A 23105-nucleotide genomic window follows, 5' to 3' on the forward strand; every position below is an offset into this window, starting at 1 on the left:
TTATTAACAAAAGACAAAGAATGTGCGCGGCTGATAGCAACCAGAATTCATGGATGCGTGCCACCACCTCACGGGCTTCTCTTTACGAACTCCCGCAAGTGCGCGACGCGAAGCGCTTCACCTTAATATAACGTAATGTCACGTCCCGTCACGTTCACTTTCTTCGGGTTGATAATGAATAGTTCCTTAAAGAACGAAAAAGAAATGCAACGATAGTATTTTCTATAGAGCAGTGATGGTCATTTTCCACTCGCCCATTGACAAAGTACAGCCGGAAGCCTCTTTGCATTGCCTCCGTGGAAGTCTCCATGCAGGTACAGGTGCTTTTTTTTTTTTTTTTTTTTTTTTTTTTTAAGGCAGTGCAGGCGTTTTCGCGTTGCAGTAGTTGTTACAAAAATGTGTGGCCCACTTCGACCGGGACAGTGCCGTTTTTTAGGCCCTGTGACGGCACGGAAATTATCCGCACGGACCCGTTCTTAATTAGACACTTCGCAGTCCACGTGCTCTCAGATCAGGCTTAACTAGCATGGTCGCAGTGATCGATATCTTTTTGGAACAGAAATTTTTGACGCGGGGGTCCGCACATGCCATACACACTCATCTCAATCGGTCGTCATCAAATTTAAGACTTCACACGTAACGACATCTACAGGTTCCGAACTGGCCGCTCTTCGCGCTGCTGTCGAATACATTGAAAGACAACCGCCCAACAAATGGGCAATATTTTGTGATTCGAAAGCAGCCCTCCAGGGCTTGCGAGCTTTACGACGTGGCAATTATGAACAGCTGGTGTTTAAAATCAACGAAGCCTGCCATTGCGCTTCTGAACGGGGACATAATATCATCTTTCAGCGGCTGCCAGGACATTGTGGCATCGTTGGTAATCACCTCGCCGATGACGCTGCGCGACGTGCCCAGGCTGGCGCACCGACACTCCTTATACCTTTATCGAGAGCAGACGCTGCAAGAGAGCTTCGCAGTCTCGCTCGTGCCATCACGCTGACTTACTGGCATACACCATAGAACTCTAAGTATAGTTTATACAGCCTCGACCCATCACTGAAACTTAAATTACCAGCAAACCTTTCACGACGTGACGCAACACTGCTGTGTCGGCTGTGGACAGGAGTAGCATTCACCAACTCCTACAGCTATCTTATTGTAATGGCGGACTCACTAACGTGCGCTAAGCGCAAGTGTGAAGAGACCATCAATCATCTTCTGTGCCACTGTTCTCGCTTTGATAACCAGCGTCAGACTCTCCAGTGTGCCTTGAATAGACTGGACGACAGGCCATTTACGGAAGCAAAGATCTTGGGAGCCTGGCCTCGCAGTTCATAGCCCGGAAAGCAGTTCGAGCGCTTCTTCACTACCTGAAGGCAACAGACTTGAGTGCCCGACTATAGACATCCTGCACCTAACTTAGTGCATGTGAAAGTGCGGTATAGACTCATTTTTTTCTTTCTCTCTCTTTCACTCCCCATTCCCCTCCCCACGTGTAGGGTAGCAAACTGGACTCAGTCTGGTTAACCTCCCTGCCTTTACTTCTCTCTCTCTCTGTATGAGAGTCCATGGCGCTTGAGGAACCATTTCCAATAGGCACTATCAACCTTGGTTTTGGGTTTGTCTGGTGCAGTGTGTTCGCGGATCTCTTTTCGATCGCCGCTGCAACTTCTGATTGACCACCTGGTCGATATTAGCACCCCGCCACCCGTGTATACGCTGCACGAACGGCCGTCGACAGCCGTGCTCGCGTTGCCCGTCGGCGGCTGCGCGCCTTACTGCCGGTCTCGCCTCCGCGGCTATTTTTAAAGGGTGGACCATGGCGCCGGCGTCGTGCACGGGGCCGAGTGCGTTTCAGCCATCGAACCCTGGCTGCCCAGCGGCCGATGATCAAACTGGGCACCGTTTACCGGCCGCTTTTGAAGCGTGGCCGGCGTCGTCGCGACACAGTAGATGGGTGAAAGGGTGAAGGCGGGAGGGGGGCACGCACCCACAATTGCCGTCGGGGTCCCGGTTGCCGCGCGTTCGGAAGCGCTGTCGACGAAAAACACGGCGATCCGGCGGCTGTCGTTCTGGCGGCGCGAGCGTTTTGTTTTTCGACGGCCGCGCGCGTCGTCGACGCAGGGGGGAAGTCCGAGCGACGCACACCTCGAGCGACTTTTGGCACAGCGCTCGTCGCGACGAGCGGGGGCGCGCAGTTGCGGCCGCTGCTGAGTGCGGCCCACTTTCATGGACTGCATGTGCTCCAAGAAGAGGAGACCGCGCGGGGATGGCGACATGTACCTGCCCCGTGACTGTCATGGTAGGTGTCTCCAGGGGCTTGTATGGGATGCTTCTATAGCAGCAGCGGTGGCATATATAACCTAAGCCGAGTTTTGCTTGGCGTACATTCTGACCGATTGTGAACGCTGCTGCTATTTATGCACCTCCGACCTGCTTTACGAGTATAGCGCTGGCCGAAATTCTAAGGCGCGCCTTCGGAAAACGCTGCCGTTGCTTTCGAAGGCAGTGTCTAGATGCGCCAAGTTGCTGATTGGCGGTTTGTTTCTCGTTCCACTTTCTTGCGGTATATTTAACTAGAAGGCTCAGCATTTCCTAGGGCGACAAAGTAGCTCATTGGAGCTTGTCGGCCAGCGGTTCATGTCGCTACGTTATTTGATACCTTGATGCAGTGTTGCATCTATTATGCTGTCTCCAAAGTGCAGTAGGTATTCTGCGGGCGCGTGCAAGAAGCTTCCCTACCGTCGTCGTCGTAGTTTGCTTGTTCAGCATAAGCGGAGTAGTTTCGAAAGAAGAGGCGGTCCCACGGCTCGCGCTTTTAGGGCACGAGCGATGCCCCTCTGCTCAACTGGGAACACGTGGCCAGCCGCGCTTGAGAACTGCGCATCACTTCTCGCGCGCATCGCCTGTATCGAGTAGGCCGAGCAGTGCGTTCGGCTGCGTCATCTGGGAAGTGCTGTTGAAATATACACCAAAAGCAATGGAAGTACGTTTATAAGCAAGGAGATACTCTTGATTTCGTGATTGTGTCGCTGAATATGCTCATTACTGCGAACATGCGGCCAGCCTTGTCTCGTTCTGATACTGTTGTCGGAACGGAATCGGCCTCGGGTATCAGCATCTTCTGCAGACTGTGACATGCAGCACGCCACCAGGCCCAGCCAGTGATCGTCACGCTGCATGTCGCGTTGTGAGTGCGCGCCGCGCTGCCCTCGTTTCGACGCAGCTGTTGCTGGGGGGGACCGCATGCGCCGGGCTTCCAAATGAATCATTGTTCCGATGCGATGTTCCGTTTCCGATCGGCCACGCTACACTGGCGTGGGAAAACATGCGTGCGCTGCCTTGGCGGCCTCGCGCTCGGCGTTGCTCCACGCGCTGTGTACGCTCTTTCGCCAGGGCTGCTTGCAGCCGTGGCGCACTTAATAGGAAACTCCCGACAGCTCTTGCATTTGCTGCCATCCATGCGGCAGAAAGGCGTCAGGGCCGACTTAGGGAAGGGACGGTGAAAAATGAATATTGGAATCTATGTGAAGCAGGTAAAGCCATATAAAACTAAATGTGATGCCGTGCAGGTGTTTTCATTGCCGTCCTATTGAGCGTGTAATCTCACGCAGTGTCTACACCGTTAACATAATAATATGCCGGAATAGCAACAGCGACTCATGCGAACTGAGACATCGACGCAGTGACGATGACGATGCTTGTCGCGGGAAGCATAACGAGTAGAGGTGTGCGGAAGAGAGAAGTGCGACGCGAAAGACAGTGGCAAGGCTGACTATTATTCGCTCCTATCATTCCGGCGTCCTTGGCCTAATGGAAATTGGCGCGCGCGCATGTGCTCTCGCACGTGCTCCTCGACGTGACGCACGCTCCAATCGTCTCAACGAGGTAGTTGGCGTTGGCACGAGAGAAGTATGGTGTGATTATGGCCTAATACATTTGCCGCATTCGCCAATACACTTGCATATGCGGACGATCTCGCTTTTCGTCTAATTATTTATATTGTGTGAGAAAGCCTACTATCAGAACTGTGGAGTCCAGGATAGAGGAATTCGGAACCATTTCTGGTGTGCGAATGAACTGTACTAAAAGTTCGGGACTGTCATTTGCCTCATGAACGTTTCCACCGATACATATAGTTCCCTGGTATTGAATGATCTTGTGTGTCACCAGAATACCTTGGCGTTCCTTTGGGTACGTATAAGTGCACATTATTGGAGGGACCTTGTTTCAACCCCAAAGCGTTTTACGTCCGAATTTTCGTGCGGCTGTTTTTGCCAGAAATTAGCAAAAGATCGGCTATTCCGATAGTAGATCGACCTCAGAAAACTCACACTATGGAAAGAATACGGGAACTTTATGCACGTGTGCTCGGACGGTTCGGTGGCATCGTCCGCCGCAACTGTGGCCGTTGTTATGGCCGGCTCATCACGTCGCTCGAGCATACCAGCTGGAACACAATACTACATCAACAGCAACTGAGATTGTGGGGAATTCGAAAAGCCATATAGGCACATTTTTCATGAGCTCCCTCAGACCTGGACCATATTGTGAGACTTTAAGACCAGCGCTACAAATCAATGTGTCGTGAGGAAAAACTCTTACTATTTTGTAGCCCTAGACGGCGCGGATTTCCACACTGCTGCTAAAAGGACACCGTATTGTGTACCAATGGATCCCTGGACACTGTGGGGAATGCACGAGAATGGTATTGCTGATGCAACGTATCGCAAAAATGGCCTTAAATGACGGCATACTTGTCGCCATTCAATTGTCTAGGCCAGACAGCAATTCTTTTCTCACCGAGGCTATGCGGAAAGCGACAAATCAAATCAAATCAAATCAGACTTTATTGCAAATACACTTTTTGACAGATTTTGTTTGCTGGTCAATCTAAGCACATCGTGCTTGTTAGAAGACCAAGCAGCAGGTGGTACCCAACAAGACATTAGGTACAAGAATTTGACAAGACATTAGGTACAAGAAAATCGTCACAAACGTATTTACATGCTCAATCCCCATAGGACATTTCGGCATCCTACGTGCGAACTTCTTGCTCAGGCTTAGACTAGGTGTTGCCGTTACGCGACAGTATTTGCATCACATCCGATGCGTGGGCTCACCAGACTGTGATACGTGCAATGTGAATGAATGAATTCTGGAGTTTTACGTACCAAAACCACGATTTGATTATGATGCACCTTAGCGGGGGACTCCGGACTAATTTTGACCACCAGGGGATCTTTAACGTGCCCCCAAGGCACGGGACATGGGTGTTTTTGCATTTCACCCCCATTCAAATGCGGCCGCCGCGGCCGGGATTTGATCCCGCGACCTCGTGCTTAGTAGCGCTACACCATAGCCGCTAAACCACCGCGGCGGGTGATACGTGCACTGTACCCGAGAAAGTGGAACACATACTTGTTTCCTGTCCTAAATATGACCGTGAGAGGCAGGCATTGCTCTATTCGTCACCGCCAATTTACATCAATCAATGGAGCGAACCACCAGGGCTCTTTTACAGTTTGCAATGGCCTAGACTGTCAACGGGCCCTTTGGACACGAACGTGTATATGTAATCGCATCCTGCTGTCTATTTTCATCATCACTCCTTGTGCACCTCTTTTTCTCCTCATCCCCATCCCTCTGAGCAGAGACTAGAGGATCAGGCCGACGTCTCTGCCTTTCCTCAATCCATTCTCCTCATGACTTCTCAATCTTTGGCTGAGCTAAAGTGTGCAATTTATTGTTGCCAATAAAACTCTTCTAGGTACTGAAAATAAATTTCCAATGTTCCAGTATTTACATTCAGCGGTCTCACTGAATATTTTCAACATTTATTTGGTGATCAAGATATGAGCCCTGTGAGGCGGGACAATCTTTTCCGCCCAGTAAGTGCAGGCAGACTGGGACTGGGGCACCTTTATGTTGGACAAATAGTATCTCGTTTCTTCTTTTTTTTTGACCGTTATTCGTTACTCCGGGTGTTTTAAGGTGAATCTCGTCAGTATTTTTTCCAATTTAGTTGTTTCGACGCATTTTGATTCATGGTTCTCTCTGCAGGGATTCATGCATTAAGTTTTCTTTTCAGTGCGTTTTTTGACAGTTAGGTTTTCAAATGAATATTTCTCTATCACGCAAAACTGTGTATAAAGGTATAATAGCTATGCTTTTTCCTCCTCCGTTGTACCGACTGCATATCGGCCTATCTGGACATGACGTGCTTGCACGAGTCCGTAAAATTCCAAGACATTTGTCTATAAATGGCTCACCCGTTGCAGCCTGGTTAGGTAAGGAAGGTATTTTTGTGTATTCAATTAATTGTCGTCTTTGTGATGTATCGGGAACTCTGAAACACTGTTTTATGTTTCAGGGACGCCATTTGATGTCGAAATTTTCTCCAAAGGTCTTATGAAATATACCTTGTTCTAAACCCTCATACCATACATACATCATCTAAAAGCGATGATATGCCTTCTAACATGTTACTATTTGTGAGCGTGCACAGTTTATGAAAAGCTCGCATGTTTGTCCTAAATTCAGAACAATTGTCTTTTCACTATCACATTTTGTTCAAGTGGTTTTACATGTGAGAGACTTAATCTATACCATAGAAGTGACTGTACATCGGATTGGTATCTTCTGTTGCGGAAGTCTGTTTGCTTGCCTCCCTTTTTGGAGAAGTGTTTTCATTATTAATGGTCGGGTGTAATGTTTGTGCTTGTAGACGCGCCTATGGCAGTTTTCGCTGCTATTTGTATAATCTACGTGCGTATGTTTTTCTTTTTCATGATAAATACCATGAAATTAAAGAAGAAAACGATTGTGGTCCAATGGTTAGACCATCAGGAGGTTGCGCTGGGAAAACGGAGGGTAGATCCCACCATCGCTGACGTAATTTCTATTTGGAAAGGCAGCAGCCACGGTTAGCAAAGTACTGGAGGGTTCGCAAAGAAAGCCTCGCTTAAAAATAAGGACAAACTTGGTCCAAGGAAGCTGCTGCGTTTGACATTTTCGTTCATCTCTCTCCCGGTGATGTGCCTATCTCGGCGTCAACAAATCTTCGCAAACCCCGCGGCTGTTCGTTTCGTTTCACTGTATGTGTGGCTTGGCTAGCTTGGTTATGCGTGGCTTGGTTAATGACCGCGACTTCCCAGTCGCGACTCGCGGCAGTTATATTCATGAAAAGTAAGAAGACAACCTAATATTTCGGACGCTTAAAATAATTATAAAAAATAAATTGCACAACTTTCGAGTGTAGACAGCTCTCTACTAGCGAGTTGTGCAGTTCTAACACCGTTGTAAGAATGTTTTCATTCACACCATTTTTCATTTTGCTGGGTAGCTCTCAAGGCTTGTTATACTACTGGACAACCTTCTGTGACTGTATATGAAGGAAAACCTGCGGAGGCAAAGCGCGCACAACAGAGAGCGCTTCTGAAAAGAGTCCCCGTGTTTTCATCCACGCTAGTTTAAGCTCGGGAAGAGAAGACATAAACACCTTATTAGCAACAGTTAAATAAGACAAAACACACGACTGAATGTAAAAGTTTACTTATTTTTCGGCTTTTCCCATTCGTGTCTGGGAAAACGCGAAATCGTCGCACGTGGAAGCTACGTCAATTCCGCGTCTGTTCCTGTCAAACGCTGGCGAACTGCTTGACGCGGTAACACGTGTGCAGAAGCTCGGCCCCGTAGCTTTCCCATCGTAGTCACAGAAAGTTGTCCGCGAGTGTAGACTCGGCGAGTGAATTTCGCTGCGACGCATATCGGAATGATAAAAAAAAGCAAACGCGTTAGTGCGTCAGCCTGTTACACTAACCTCGATGACAATGCAAACAGGCTGTCGCATACCAGTGAAGAGAGATGTGTCGTTAGGTAAGTCTGGTGCAACAGGAATGTTAGGTGAGTAAGCAGCACAGAAACAAAACGCGCAAAAAAAGAAAGGAAGAGAAAGAGAAACACTGAGAAAGTGCCAAAACAGATTGCGTGGCCGAGTGCGTGTGCCCTGCTTCCTGAGAGCTCGTTTTTCTGTCATGTGCCCGACCACTTGATAGATCGACCTCTGTCAGAATAAAGGGTGCGGCATCATCGACAGGACTTATCATACCAGACGGCTGTGCAAGCGTTGCACTTGCGATCCACCGGCCTGTGTGAACACTCATAATGGGAACGCTCTTCCTGTTTTTTTTTTTTTTTACTTCTCTCTTTCTATTCTCTTTCCAACACCCAGTTCCCTCACCCGATTGCAGTGTAGCAAACCGGAAACTCATCTGGTTAACTTCTCTGCATTTCCTCTCGAGCTCTCTGATGTACCGTGCTAAGCTGACACGTATAACCAATCCACTGCAGTGAGCAGGCTAGATGCGAAATAATCGCTCCAAATGGGCGCAACCGCGTGGAAACTGTGTTTCATTATTTCTGTGCAGCAGAGCCAAGGCTACGCGGCCCGTGAGCGCAGGTTCTTGCACAGCGAGATGTAGTTTGGAACATGTAGGACAACTAAATGGCGTTGACAAATGATCTTGTCGTCAGGTGTTTACTTGGAAGCTTCTCTGAAGATCGCAGGGCGGTTTATTGCACGATTTTGCTTCGTTCGTTCATAAAATATTTATTGAGGCTCTGTGATGAAAATAGAGTTCTCCACTTGTTCGAATAAATATGTGCACAGAAAAGAAACTGGCGTACATACATTAATTTGCATTTAAAGAGTACAAACAATTCATTGATTTGACAGTGGCTAAATTTGTTTGTGTGGTCGACACAGCCAGTGCAACATTCCGTTGGACTCCCTCCTGGGTAGTGCGTTGTCCTTTACAAAAATGGCGTCTGCAGACGGGCTTGTGTGGCGTCGTTCCAACTGCTCTTTTACACGAAAGGAACGAATAACTTGGCGTTTAACATGCTTGGAACAGCGCAGAAGGAGTGGGGTACACGTGCACGAATTATAATGAAGAAAACAGCTGCAGTTACAAATATCAGCGAGCTCACTGCTGTGTACAAGTGGATGTTACAAGAGGAATCAAGAGACGGCGCCATCATCCTGTGCGACGTATTGTGCGACATGCTGGCCGAGTGCTGCTTCTGAACACACCGCTTCTGCCGTCTCCGCAACCTTACTTCTCCTCTGTAATATCTTGTAGATGCACGCATTTTTGGTGTCATTGCGAATATAGAATTTTGTAGCGCTGCTATCACAACTGACCACATTGCACACTTACCGCCTTAGCAGATGCTAGGTGCCGCCTGCATTGTAGCGCTCGCCGCTAGCCATTACCCCCTGAACAGCTTTCTAAGCTGTTCAGGGGTAATGCGCTTGGTAATGCCTGATTGGGGGTAATGCCCGATTGGTCAAAAGGCTTGCAGCTTGCACAGTGCTGCACGGAACTACTGAATCAAAGTATGGTTAAAATCGTGCGTACGTCGGCCGCCTACCTACACTATTCTAGCAACGATGCTGCCACCTCTTAATTGTTCTCACAATGTATAAAGGGTATTGCATAAAACATATCGCTCAAAACAAATTGCTGCCAAGTTCTATGTGCGAGACAAGTCGAACGAAAATTTTTTTTTCTTCTATGGTCCCTAGAATATTGGTACTACCACTCGGCCCCGAAAGCACTAGGGATAAGTCGTGCAAGAGTGTGTGGAACTAAGCTGGTTGGTGCATTCTTAGAAGGTAATCGGACAGCGTTTCAGATAGGACGAAGTAAAGATGACAGGCAGTGTCCGTCTTCTATACTTCATCCTGTCTGATCAAAGTACTGTTCCATTACCTTTTTAAAAAGTAGTGCATATACAGGTACACTAGTGCAAAGCAGTGCATGTCGCGACGTCTTGTGGCGCCTTGTTCAAGCACAAAACTTCTTTAGAAACGTTTCTTTTGTTAAATGCTGTTCTTGTCGAAAAATATAAACAGATAGAAAGGCCACCGTACAATCATTATTATACATGCTAAAGTGCCGCATGCGGCACTTTGCATAGTTCCGAATTTTGGTGCATGATATTTGGGACACCGTGTATCATAGAGTTTCCTACAATAATTATTGTATGAAACTCTATGCCCTGTATAGACCGTTTTTTTTCATGGGCGCCACCATGGATGGATGGAAGGTAAGAGCGTCCCCTTTGAAATGGGGTGATGGCAGTTGCCACCATGCTCAGCTTTTTATTTTTGTTTAACTGTGTTGGAAGTCATTAAAATTCGCCATTTCCTTTAAATACGTCTTCCTACACTTTTAACCCTATGTCACCTCTCTGCTTTTGAGCCACCGATCTTCCAATCGCTTTTTGCTAATTTCCACCGCATATTTATATACGTGACTATTGTTATCTCTAAACCCTAGGGCCTCAGGAAGCGTGACTGTGCCCACATCGACATCGGGATGGATAGCATCACATTTTAGTATGAGGTGTTCTATTGCATAGAGTTTCTCACTATAGCACCTAGAGGGAAATCTGGGGCCACCGTCTATGGGACTTTCTTAAGGGGCGCTGTGCCGTCATGGGAATGACGGTATATGTGTCCGCGAGGCTTGTGTTGGCTGGTGTTGTAAGATGCTTCGTCTAAAACGTGGATACGGCTACAAAAATAACGCGTTCTTAAAGTAAAATCTTCATAAAATATTTCCATTCACGCAAATGGCACCTTTACTCACCTACAACGCATGGCCAAGCGAAGAAAAGCAAGAACAGACGACAAACTGTTTCAAAGCGAGCTCGAATCTTGTCGTCTGTCCTCGAACTTTAGCGGCCCGCTGATACTTTTTACGTATCAAATAATTGTACATGCAATAACAAGTTCTCATGGTTAAACAAAACATGTTTTTGTGTAATAATAAAGCTAAGACAGCTTTTTACGTGCAGTTTTAGTAGAAAATGAATAATTGTGACAGACGGAATGGTGCTTGCCTGGCTCTCCGAGAACGATGCCAATCCGAAGTCACAATATACCGGCATTCCCATGCATACCACAGCGCAGCAGCGCCAGATTTTCCTCTAGGTTAATAGTGAGAAGCTCTATGTTTATTGTTTCTACAGATTTACCACACACAGTACATGTGTCTTCGTTAAATTTCTTTTTATAGCTGCGCGTTCTAAGACATCCTGACCATTGGATTGGATTTAGTGGCCTCATCCTTTGTAACGGGTGGACATCGCCGTGAAAAGTAGCGATGCCCTGGGGGAAGGAGGAAGGAAACTCAGAAGAGGCCCTGACGTCTTTCTTTGTGAAGCTAAAGTGAAGCCGGAAGTTGGCGTTGCTCATGGCGTTGCTCCGCCTATCGGGCCAGCTCTCCTCTCTTGTTTACATGGATGGATGGATGGATGGATGGATGTTATGAGCGTCCCCTTTGGAACGGGGCGGTGGGTTGCGCCACCAAGCTCTTGCTACTATGTTGCCTAATATCCTACCTAAGTTAACCAATGAAAAAAGAAAAAAAAAAAACGCTATGAACTACCACGTCCAAATTTTCTGATCCCCGATTGCGAACTGTGCTTTTGTACGTCTCCGTCTTTTGTCGTTTCCCTACTTCCACCAATCCTCCAATCGCCTCTAATGTCTATTGCGGACCTGTTTGCTTTACCACTGCTCCCGCTGAACCCAAGGGCTTCAAGGAGGCCAGTGGCGCCTAAATCGACCGCTGGGTAGACGTCTTCACATTCTAATAAAATATGCTCCGTCGTTTCCCTAGCTTTACCGCAGCAAGCACATGCTTCTTCTTCCTTCTTATATCTCGCTTTATAGGTGCGTGTTCTAAGGCATCCCGATCTCGCTTCGAAAAATAATGAGCTTCCCTTTGAGTTATCATAAATGGTTTCTTTCCTGATTTCGTTTTTTCCTCATAAGTAGTTACGCATGGCAGGTTTATTTTCCATTGCCGCCACCCATGAGATTAATTCAGCCTCTCTGACTTTCCGCTTGACCTTCTTTGTTGCTGTGTTGCCCACCCCACAGGCCGCATACTTGCTGGTAAGCTTCCTAGTTCTTTTCCTCCACTGTGAATCAATATTTTGCCTGTACAGATACCTGAACACTCTCCCAGCCGATTTACTTTCTTCCATATTCCTCAGCCGTTCTTCATACTCAATTTTACTGCGAGATTCCCTCACTTCAAAACTAGTCCAGCCCATATCCCCCTGCACAGCTTCATTTGTAGTCTTCCCTGAGCGCCCAATGCGAGGCGACCCACTGACCTTTGGTTCCCGTCGAGTCCTGATTGTACCCCTGATTTAAAGCAAACAACCGCATTTCCAAAAGTAAGTCCTGGAACCATTACCCCTTTCCACATACCTCGGAGGACTTCGTACCTATTGTATCCCCATAGCGCTCTGTGCTTCATTATGGCTGCATTTCTCTTCCCCTTGACTGTTATGGTTTTTTCCTGTGTTTCCATATATCCATGGCCTTCGTTTATCCATATACCAAGGTATTTATATTCTGTTACCCGAGGTATTTCTTGGCATTGTATCTCCACTGTCTGTTCACTGTTTTCATTGAATACCATAACACCTGATTTTCTAACACTAAATTTCAAACCTAAATTGTTGCCTTCCTGTCCACAGATATTAGCCAGACGTTGCAAATCACTTTGCTTGTTAGCGAGCAACACAATGTCGTCCGCATAAAATAAACCTGGGAGTTGCTGCTCTATTACTGTACCTGCCTGTTTGTAGAGAGATTAAATCCGATATTACTTCCTTCTAGCGCCTTCTCCATCCTCACCATGTACATCATAAACAGCAGCGGGGATAAAGGGCCACCCCTGCCTCAGTCCCTTGTTGATATGAACTTTCTCCGCGCTCCTCATCCCTTCCCATTCAACGCAAACGGTATTTTCTAGGTAAATCTCTCTCAAAAGCTGTAGACAATCGTTACCTAAGCCTTCCTCTTCCAGAATATCCCACAAAATGTTGTGGTCTACGTTGTCGTAGGCTCCTGTAATGTCCAAAAAGGCCACATACAACGGTCTGCTTTCTGCTTTTGATATTTCAATACACTGAGTAAGAACAAACAAGTTATCATCCAAACCCCTACCTATTCTAAAGCCATTCTGAAGCTCTCCCAAAATGCCATTATTCTCTGCCCATGCTTGAAGCTTTAATTTGATTGCCTGCATTGCTAGCCTGTATATTACCAATGTAATTAATGGTCAACGGTCTATACGAGTGAATTCTGTCTTTCTCCCCCTTACCTTTATAAATTAAATTCATTCTACTTTGTCGCCAACTGTCTGGTATTCGTCTATCTTTTAAAGTTTTTTCCACTGCTTTCACCAGAGCTTCCTTACTTTTTGGTCCCAGTTCATTTATCAGCCTAACGGGAACCTCGTCTAGCCCTGTGGCTGTGCGCTTAGGAATTTTCTCTTCCGCTTTCTTCCAGTCTAAATTTGTCAGCACCAGCTCCTTTTCCATTTGGGCCTCTTTCATGCTCTTTTTTTCTTCAAATACAACCTCGTCCTTGCCTTGGAAAGGTTCGGCTGTTACTTTTTGGATGTAATTTATTGCCGCTTCTCCTTCCAGTCTGTTTTCATCTTCGTCCAGGATATGTTGTATTGTTGACTTCCTGCCTAATAATTTTATGTGGTTCCAAAATACTCTAGGTGCGGCCTTCTTTTTCTCACGTATTTCTGACAACCAACGTTCACTTTCACCTTTTAATTTTGCTTGCACCAGTATTTGAACTGGTGCAACTGGTGAACTGGTGCAACATTTCTCGCGAAACCACGCCGCGCTGCGTGCAACCGTGGTGCTCGGACCCGCGCGCTCCGCAGCAATACTAAACAATCGTTAGCACGTTAGCATGATTCCGCCAAAGAGGGCAATATTTCCCGCGGATATTCCTTCGTCCGTTGCCATTGCCGTGGTGCGGTACATTGCGTACAGCGTTGCATGCGCGTTCATTTCACGAACTTTAGTCCCTCGTGTGCCACCTGGCCACAGCAAAATCCGGGAGAGCACGGTCCAGCTAACGCAGCGCAACAAAACACGGAGACCAACGCGAACCTGCCCGCACGGCGCCTTTGCCACGGTACGAAACCTACGGAGCAACACGTGTGAGCGCACAGAACTAGACAGAACCAAAACAAAGCCGCCATTGTGGCCCGAAAGGCGTGGCCGCCACGGCAAAGAAATAAAAATTCAGCAAAAAAGAGGAGAACCTACTACGTCATTTCCTCCACACTTTTCTCCTAGCGCGCGGAGGGGGTAGGGCCTCTCCTCAGTTTCCTTCCTCCATGCCCTGGGGCGCTATTCAAGACACGCATGGCCTGACGCATGGCGGCTATCACGGAGGAAGGAAACTAAGGAGAGGCCCTACGCCCTCCGCGCGCTAGGAGAAAAGTGTGGCGGAAATGACGCAGTAGGTTCTCATTTTTTTTGCTGCTTTTTTTATTTTTTTTTGTTGTATGGCCACGCCTTTTGGGCCACAATAGCGGCGTTGTTATGGTTTTGAGCGCTCACACGTGTTGCTCTGGTAGGTTTCGGGCCGTGGCAAAGGCGCTGAGTGGGCGGGTTTGCGTTAGTCACCGTGTCTTGTTGCGCTGTGTTACCTACACCGTGCTCTGCCAAATGTTGCGCGAGCGCGCGACACCACGCGCAGCGCGGCGTGGTTTCGCGAAAGATGTAAACAAGAGAGGAGGGTGGCCCAAAAGGCGGAGCATCGCCATGAGCAACGCCAAATTCCGGCTTCACTTTTGCTTCACAAAGAGTGACGTCAGGGCCTCTCCTTAGTTTCCTTCCTCCGTGGCGGCTATGGTAGGGTGGCTAGAATGGGGAGGTGTGAAGACCGGCCTCCGGAAGCTGGCCCCAAAACGCGTTCCTGCCGCGTGACGGCGCTGCCGGCCGGGGCGCCGTTTAGGGTGCCGTAGTTTCTCGCGGCGTCTCCATACCTACGGGCGGGAAAATGATTTGGTAGCGCTTAGTTTTAGCGTTTGAATGCGTTAGAATCTGACCAGACTTTTTTCTCTACATTGTAGATGCTGAGAGAATTTAATGTTTCGCTGCTCTCATTCCACATTGAAACAGCGAGCACCGGCTACGCAGCGGACACAGCAACGGTTTTCGCGACCACCTCTTGCCGAGATTAGCGCGCTTATGCCTTAACGAAAGTATAGTTCATAGAAATCGCCGCGCAAGGCCAGCGCATTGGAATAACCTTGAATGTGTCGCTCGCACATAAGTCACATATATGGGTTGTAACATTACTTTAAATGGAAGAAGTTCATGCAATATATCAGCATTGTGGTGAAGAAATTTTAGAAAGTACAAAGCGCTTGCGAGTTATGTGTATTGGAAATAACACAGTTATTGCATAATATCACATTTTTACAAAACACAGGGCTTAACCTTCTTGGCTTTGTTGTGGATGACACACTGATTTAAGCCTTTGAGGAAAAAGTGAATACATGCTATACAGTAAAACCTAGACACCGATCCTGTTAGATCAGCGGAATGCTTCCTGTAGACAATCTGTGGCACATTGCCTGCTAGAAGCAATAAATTCTTGACAACTTTTGCGTGCAGTCGCGTAGTGCTAAATGCACGAGTGAACCCGTCCTCGAGTGTCTGAACGGGGTTGTATAGACAGACTGAGGGATACAGAAGCCCCCCCCCCCCCCCCTGTCCCCATGCCCCCCCCCCCCCGCCCCCAGACTTAAATGCATAAGCTTGCATACTTCATTATAATAATGAACTGTGCAGGAGTGGGGTGATCATTGGCTCCGCTGGGCTGTCTCACAATACCAAATGAACGCTCCAAGCATTCCTGACTGAGGCGGGAAGTCATCAAGAACCTGAACCCAACCTTCTCAGTTAAATACGTCAAGAGGACTTTAGTGGAATGTATGGTCACACGCAGACCTTCTGATGTGCCCTTGCTTAAGAAGCCGAGCCCTTTAGCATGGCCCTCCCACTGATCCAGAAATGCCAGCATGCTGTTAAGTGCAGTTTCTTGAGCACTGCCACGTGTGAAACAACACGACAAGCATTTACCACCGGCACACGAAAATGAGCACAGTTGCTGTGTGCATACCTCAAAGCTTCAGCTGGAAACCGTGATGTCATGGCTTCAATTGTTTGAGCCATCACGTCAATGAACACCCTTGTTGGCTCCAGATTTGAGTACTGTTGCTCATTTTTTTGTTTGTGTAAGTCCATGGCGTGCACAACTGCACTGTTCAAAATATTGAAGGCCAGATTTACCCGCATCTTTTCAAATCCACTAGGGTATATGTGGGAATATGTCAACTTGGGTTCAACTTTCAATGTCAAGGCACTGCTGTCGACCTTCCATATCGTTGCAACATGTTCACAGGGTGTCAAGGGATAGCGACAGCAGCTCATACCACGTACTTTGAAGAAAAACTTAGTAAACGCGAGAAAAACGCAGCTGCACTACACCGACCGCGAGAGTTACTTTGCACTGCACCGTGGCCTACGAGACTGACAAGCTCACGGCGCTCCCGCGCTAGCCACCCTACCCGCGCCCCCGACGGAAGCGCCAAATTTTCCCCCAGTGGGAGGAACGCGTAGCGGGGCCTCCCTGGGCAATGGCGGCAGCGCCGCGGTCTTCACACCTCCCAATTCTAGCCACCCTAGCTATGGTAGCTGCACGGCCGCCATTATCCGCCATGTTCACTCTCTGATTGGCTGTCAAGAGGTCACGTGCTTTGAAATTTGTACCGGGAAGCGGAAGTTGTGCAAAATGCAATTTTGCGTTTTCATCAAGATGACGAAACGTGACGTAAAGCAGCGAATTTTATGGACTAATACATTTTTTTTGTTCCTTGGCACCTATATTGCGACGTTAGCGATTAAAAAAGAATGTGAGCGGTAGCGTACAGAAGCCAGTGCAATGTATGTGAAATTTCGCGAATATGCGGTGGCGATCCAAGATATGCGCCATGCCAGCTTGCTGATTGGCTGAAGGAATATCCCTTGAGGAGCGTCACAGGAAGGGCTGTTTCGTAAACGACATTTTGACAATGCGTGACTATGGTAGCTAGCGTGACGTTGCGCTGGGCCGCCATTGCTGAGATTTCCCGCCATAATCTGTAGTGCGACGAGCCGCGCGAATTATGCTAATGAGCAGCCATATGCAATGGCAGCCGAGAAGAATGCGTATCGCCACATTTTCCCCGTCGTTTGGCGCCATGAAAATCTTTTGTTCATAACGCGTGGTCATAGTATTTGCATCGCTCTCGGGTGGTGGGGCCATCATGTTTTAAAAGAACGCGTTTATACAATATAATATTGGTTGAACATAGCAAACTTTCGGCAATGTTGTCCACTTTTCACTGCTGCATTTGTCTTTTCGCGCAATCAAAAGTTATGACAACGGCGTCTTTCTAACTTTTAAAAAGAAATGTACGCAAGGCGGCGTCTTTCTAATTTATAAAAAGAAATGTACGCAAGGCGGCGTCTTGAAATTCCCTCCCGCGGTGCGAGTAACCAGCGAAGTGAACAAGAGACGGTAGCGCCGGCGCTTGGTCGCGCTAGTGGATATCTCTGGCGTGCGCAACGCTATCGGTGATATTCGGCCGTTTCTCAGGCAGCCGAGTCGGGCTGAGTCACTTGCTTCTCACGAGATAGCGATAACGTGGCCTAGAACGTGCGCGCATCACCACTGGTAGGTCGCGTATGTTGTCTCAAGCAAAAAAACAAGCGCGTTGGCGCCAACATACGATGACTCGTTCCATTTCCCGGGGACACGCATCCGAGCTATTGAAGCAGACTACGACTTGTACGCAGCAGATGACGGAAGCGAGAAGCGTTTTCGACGGAATAATCATACGCTTTGAGCTAGCTGCTTTATTTTTACTGCGGAGGAAAACTGTTTTGCTTTACCAATAACGCTACATTCAGTCCCTTCATTTTAGTTTCTTAGGCAAAACGTCAATTTGGCTTCACGTTTCGAAAACAAAATGGGGCCATCAGCGCCATTTTATTCGCGTCGCGTCTACGTCACGCACCGAAGAAAATGGCGGAATGTCCAGAATAGCGCCCCTGGCTATTCTAGACACTGTACCCTGGCTACGGTGTACTAGAAGCTATTCTAGTACACTGTAGCTGTGGCCTTGGTAGGTAACAGCGTATAACAATACTGCTACGCAGTGGCGCCATCTATGGGCAGTCGGCATGCTGGCTTTGGCGAGCGCTCCGTCTTGCATGGCAGGTATAGACCTTTTTCATCTGCGATGTGGCAGCAGTGCGTTCATGACCCCAGAGAACTTCCGGTCAGCCATTTTCGAGAGTCCAATTAGCCAAGAAGAAGTAGTTTGCCGCATAGTATACTGTAGGCACATATTCTTGACGTTTTCACATATAAAGAACGTGCACCATGCGTCAAACTCATGTACGGGCTTTTTTTTTTGTTGCGTATTACAATACAATTCATTGTCAAACATTCCAACTCCCGAACAAAACTGGTGCCAGTTGGAGGGTCCCATAAGTTTATGGACTATTGTAACTTGCGTTGCTCCTGAGGGCTTAACCGGAAGTCTTCTGGGAAAGCATGAAAAGGGTCTATACGATCGGCGGTAGTTTCTAGCATTTCTTTTCGCGTCCTCTACGTGGTAAGTGGTTCAGTGAGACGTACTGAAGTGGTTTAAGTCGGTATGGCCGAAGTTTCTGCTGGCGTTGAGGCGGACGGAGCACGCAGCGCGATGTGTGCGCGAATGTTTGAGCCTACAATTGGCCTCAGAGATCAATTCTGCATTTCTGAATGTTCCATTCACTAATGTGACCTTATTCCAGTATTTTATCCTCTTGTTCTAAGCTGCGGTTTAGGAGCAACGAAACATCGTAACGGCATGGGTACCGTTCTGCTACGATAGGAGCTGTGCTGTTATACTTTGACACGCATCCAAACTGTTAGCTGCAGATTACATTGAGCTGTGCTGTTATACTTTGACACACATTCAAACTGTTAGTTGCAGATTACATTGCGTTACTACTTGGTTCGGTGGATGAGGTTTCCACCCATGAATAAAATAGTTTTGGTCAGTAAAAACAGCATACCTTACAGTGTGAACTATACTTGTCCAGCAAAGCGACCGTTTACGAACTGTGCGAGCGTCCTAGGCAGTGCATGGCAGGTTCTGGATTACAGATATCTTTGTTCTGCATAGCGCATGGTCCAAGCATGCAGCATCAACGTTTATAGATCTATAAAAGTTGTGCAGCGTGACTATGCGAGGTCGTATCGCGGCATTAGCCCGTTTCCTTTCTTTTTCGAGAAAGAGGATGATAACCGAATTTGTTTTTCAGTTGTGTTCGTTCCGTTCTCTACTAAGCACTCACATGTATTACGGAAATTTTGTCCTCAATAATAGCCATCGCATTCTTTTTATGCGATCCCTCTCACATATTATGGCTTTACAGGACGAAAACGCAATGCCGAATCACATAGCTTATATATGTATCGTGCTGGTTCACCAACCGCAGTGATCACTGTGTTGACCAGCGCCATCGGCCTCGTGCAGGAAGGCTAGCGTAGACATATAGTGATTTCAGGTCTACTAGACTTGAAATGTGTGAGAACGATACCGGTGCATCACAAATATTTGATAGCGCCAGCCGCTTAGATGTTTCGTAGTTGCATTAGTTGGCCGTACACGAGCATGCGCTCTTATGTTGTCCCGACGCCAAGCGACCAGATAGTAAGCAGATTTATTATTTCATGCTGGTAATACAGAGACACCGGTTCTCTTCGCTGAATTAAAACCGATATACGCAAAATGGTTCACAACACATACACACCGCGGCTGATAATGCTGATAATGCACGTCACATGTTTGCGCCCCCAAAAGATATTTCCGCGTACTGTAGTTACCGATGCATAGAAAGACTTCCCTGGCGATCTTATATGAGCAGATATTGCGTGAATTTCACAGAGTCCGACCTAAACATCTCGAAATCGTTCTGCAGCACGCGACAGCAATGGGCACCCTGCAATGAAGTTTGCCTGTACATGTGGCACCACCTAGCAGCAGCAGTGAGCGCCCGCGGGTAGGCCCTCGCCGTCATTTCACCGTTGTCCGTGGTGCGCTCAGGCCTGCCTGAAAGCCTGCTTTTCCAATCTTCTAATGGATTCATCGTGGCCTCTTGGCAGCTCCTTCGTGAGAAGTATGAACAAAAAGAACAAGTGCAGATACTTCTGCGTTAAGGATTGTAACAACCGCGAAGGGGATGTCGGTAACAAATTGCACCGCTTTCCTTCAAAACCGGGGGAAGCAACCCGGCGATGAAGTGGATCGTCGCGGTTCGTGTCGGTCTTGCAAATTTCTGTTAAACGAACTAAAACGTAAATGCAAAAACAAGAAAAAATAAACAACCAGCAGCGGCACCCGTAACAACACACAATAAAGCGTCAACTGCATAAACACGCGTGAACTGATTCCCGCTCTTGTAAATTAGTTTAGGTAGTTGTTTAGCTCGTCTTACTCCAAAACAAACGCGCAGTGGTTGTTATGTGTCAAATCTAGCTTCGTAAGCGCTCCGTGCTGAAGCTTTGTACGCGCTGTGTTTCTTCCTGCGCCAAGATCCAGACGCGAATTCTGGAACCGAGCTCATTCATGCCGATATTTTCTCGCGCTTAGAACAACAGAACTAAGGTTGGAGTACACTGCAGCACACGTCGAGTATTCGAAAATTAGTATTTGTCTCGCGTACGCTAGCGCATATATGTTCAGTCTTCACATTGTTTAGTCTCAGCTGATTGCTCTCTATGATGCTTCAGCGGTAATGCCCTCTCCCATTCGACCCCGAACGACAATACCAGAATATGCTCGAGGCACTTTGTCAACGGAGAAAAAAACACTTACATGCCAATTCGCCAAAACCTCTACAATTGTGAGGTTCAACGCACGCTCCAAGTAATGAAGCGACAATTGACAGTTAAGAGACGTCCACAGCTGTATTTGCTCACTTAAGTGGCATAAAATAATTATTTGTTAACTATCTTTGAGTTCAATGTCGTTAGCATGCTTGCTATGTTGTGACAAATACTTCGCGACTTGCGGTGGTTACTTAGTGGCTATCGTGTTGGGTTGCTAAGCACGAGGTCGCGGGATTAAATCCCAGCCATTGCGGCCGAATTTCGATGGGGTCGAAATACCAAAACATCTGTGTAATTAGATTTAGGTCCACGTTAAAGAACCCCAGGTGGTCCAAATTATTCCGGAGTCCCCCACCACGGCGTGCCTCCTAATCACACCATGGTTTTGGCACCTAAAGCACTATAATTTAATTTAAGCGCCTTGCTGTGATGTTCGTGATGTTTACTTCTTTGACACGATATACATGGTTGCAGTCGTAAATCTGACGTCCTTTCTGAAGCGTCAGTGGTCCAAAATGGGCCTCGATGTTTTCGATTGCCTTAAAACTGCAATTTAGAATGTCCGACAGGTTTCAAACGAGCACCGCAAAAGCATGCCTTCGTAACAGTGGCCGCCTCGGTGTTTCGCGCAACTGACACGGTGGTGCTGATGGCTGAGCCGATCGCTGTGCCGCCTGACCATTGCAGGGAGCCCATACTTTCAAGCAGCGCCGCGCCAGATCACCCAAGCCAGAGAGGAGGAAAGGCTCGCCTCACGCCCTTTCCTCCTCGCCCGTTGAAAAGGTCTATATCCTGTTGAAAGTTGAATCGATTTACCATATATCAGCAACCTTTATTTAGGTTGATAGAAAAATGCGCCTCACGGAAACCACTTTTATCTAGCGTTCTTAGAAAACCTAAAGACCAAGATCTTCTTAGAATGCATTTCAATTTTTTTAATTATTTGTCCAATAGCAAGTTTCTTGCACTAAGTTGGGATGGAAGTACGAACAATATAGTGATTGAGATTGTCTCGAAACTATGAAAATCCATATAGGAAGCTGCAACAATCACCTGGAATTTTACCTTTCGATGTTAAGACAGGTACAAAAATGAGAATGCATAAATATTGATACTGACGGAAGTGCACCCTGGTGCGACGATAGTCTGCCTGCAGAAGACTGACCCAGATGTGATTTTCGGAACAGCGCATTTTAAGAAGACAATATTAAGTATACATGTATGAAGCGTGTACTGCAGCGGGACTCCTTTTTCGCGTTTCCCGAAGAACTCTAGGCGCCATCTAGCACTGCCACTGCGAAGCCCTCGCGTGGCCTCCGAAATGCATGGCGTGCCAGTGCGTGCAAATGCGTCATGCTGCATCTGGGCACTTCCATGGCCTCCGGGATTGCGTGCCCTCGCAGTTTTTTCTCCGGCTGACCTATTCGGCGCGCTCCCCAGCAAAAAAAGAAAAAAAAAAGAAATGTAATGGGGGGCGTGCGCCCAGCCGCCCTTCGATGGTGCTGTTAGCCGAGGGCTCCGGCGCATGCGGAGGCGGTCGTAGAAAGCAGACAGCACGGGATCTCAATGTACGCATTGCTTCTTTTTTCACATGTTGTGGAAGATTTTCACAGGATATATCCCAAGCAATTTTTCAGCTCTGCCTTTAACATTTTGCCGTCTCATCCATCTAGTTCCCTAGTGCCTTAGTTTTTTCCGGTACTTTTCTCTATTCTTATCCATTGATATTGTAGTACTTATGTATAATACTTTATTATTCTAAACAAAGATGTATGGGTTCACACAACATTCGTTAGCTCTGAGCTTGTAGCTTATCATGGATGGCAGAGTTTAATTGTTGTTGCCTTGTCTCACTTCCTATTTTTTCTTTTTTTTTGCACTTTTGAATTTTCTTTTTTGCGCAATTACAGTGATTCAGCAATTGATATGGTAAGTGCCACATTGTACGCCTACTCTGTAGTACGATGATCTTCGTGTAATGTTTACTGGTATCTTACTGTGCATACATTTTCTTGTTTTTAGTTTTAATTTCAATTGTACTTTTTGTTTGACTGCATTGATCTTGCACGCTGTATTACGTTGTGCTAATGAAACTTTTGCTACGTTGATACTTTTTTTGCCTTGTTGAATAATGCTTGTTTTATGTTGATGTAACAGTAGCTTTCCCCTTACCCAGTGCCTTCCTGAAGGCGTGTAAGATATCCATAACTAAATATATTTTATTAAATAGAATATGCATGCAGTAAGCAGGCACACAGATGAGAGA

General features: G+C 47.1%; 1 protein-coding gene across 5 annotated transcripts in view; it reads left to right on the plus strand.

Moving 5' to 3' along the window:
- Positions 1-23105, plus strand: part of CYLD (ubiquitin carboxyl-terminal hydrolase CYLD) — a 145033-nt gene that overhangs the window by 31702 nt on the left and 90226 nt on the right. Inside the window, exon 1 of one of the 5 annotated variants that reach the window (XM_050192326.3) lies at positions 2186-2305. The exons of 3 other annotated variants lie outside the window; for them this stretch is intronic. In XM_050192326.3, coding sequence (XP_050048283.2) covers positions 2233-2305 — 73 coding nt within the window. In that variant the 5' untranslated portion in view covers positions 2186-2232. Of the gene's footprint in view, positions 1-2185; positions 2306-3168; positions 3194-23105 lie in introns of those variants that run through there. One more of the 5 variants, XM_055062156.2, reaches the window with a different exon arrangement.

Source organism: Dermacentor andersoni, chromosome 1 (genome assembly GCF_023375885.2).
Source record: "Dermacentor andersoni chromosome 1, qqDerAnde1_hic_scaffold, whole genome shotgun sequence".
Classification (NCBI taxonomy): domain Eukaryota; kingdom Metazoa; phylum Arthropoda; class Arachnida; order Ixodida; family Ixodidae; genus Dermacentor; species Dermacentor andersoni.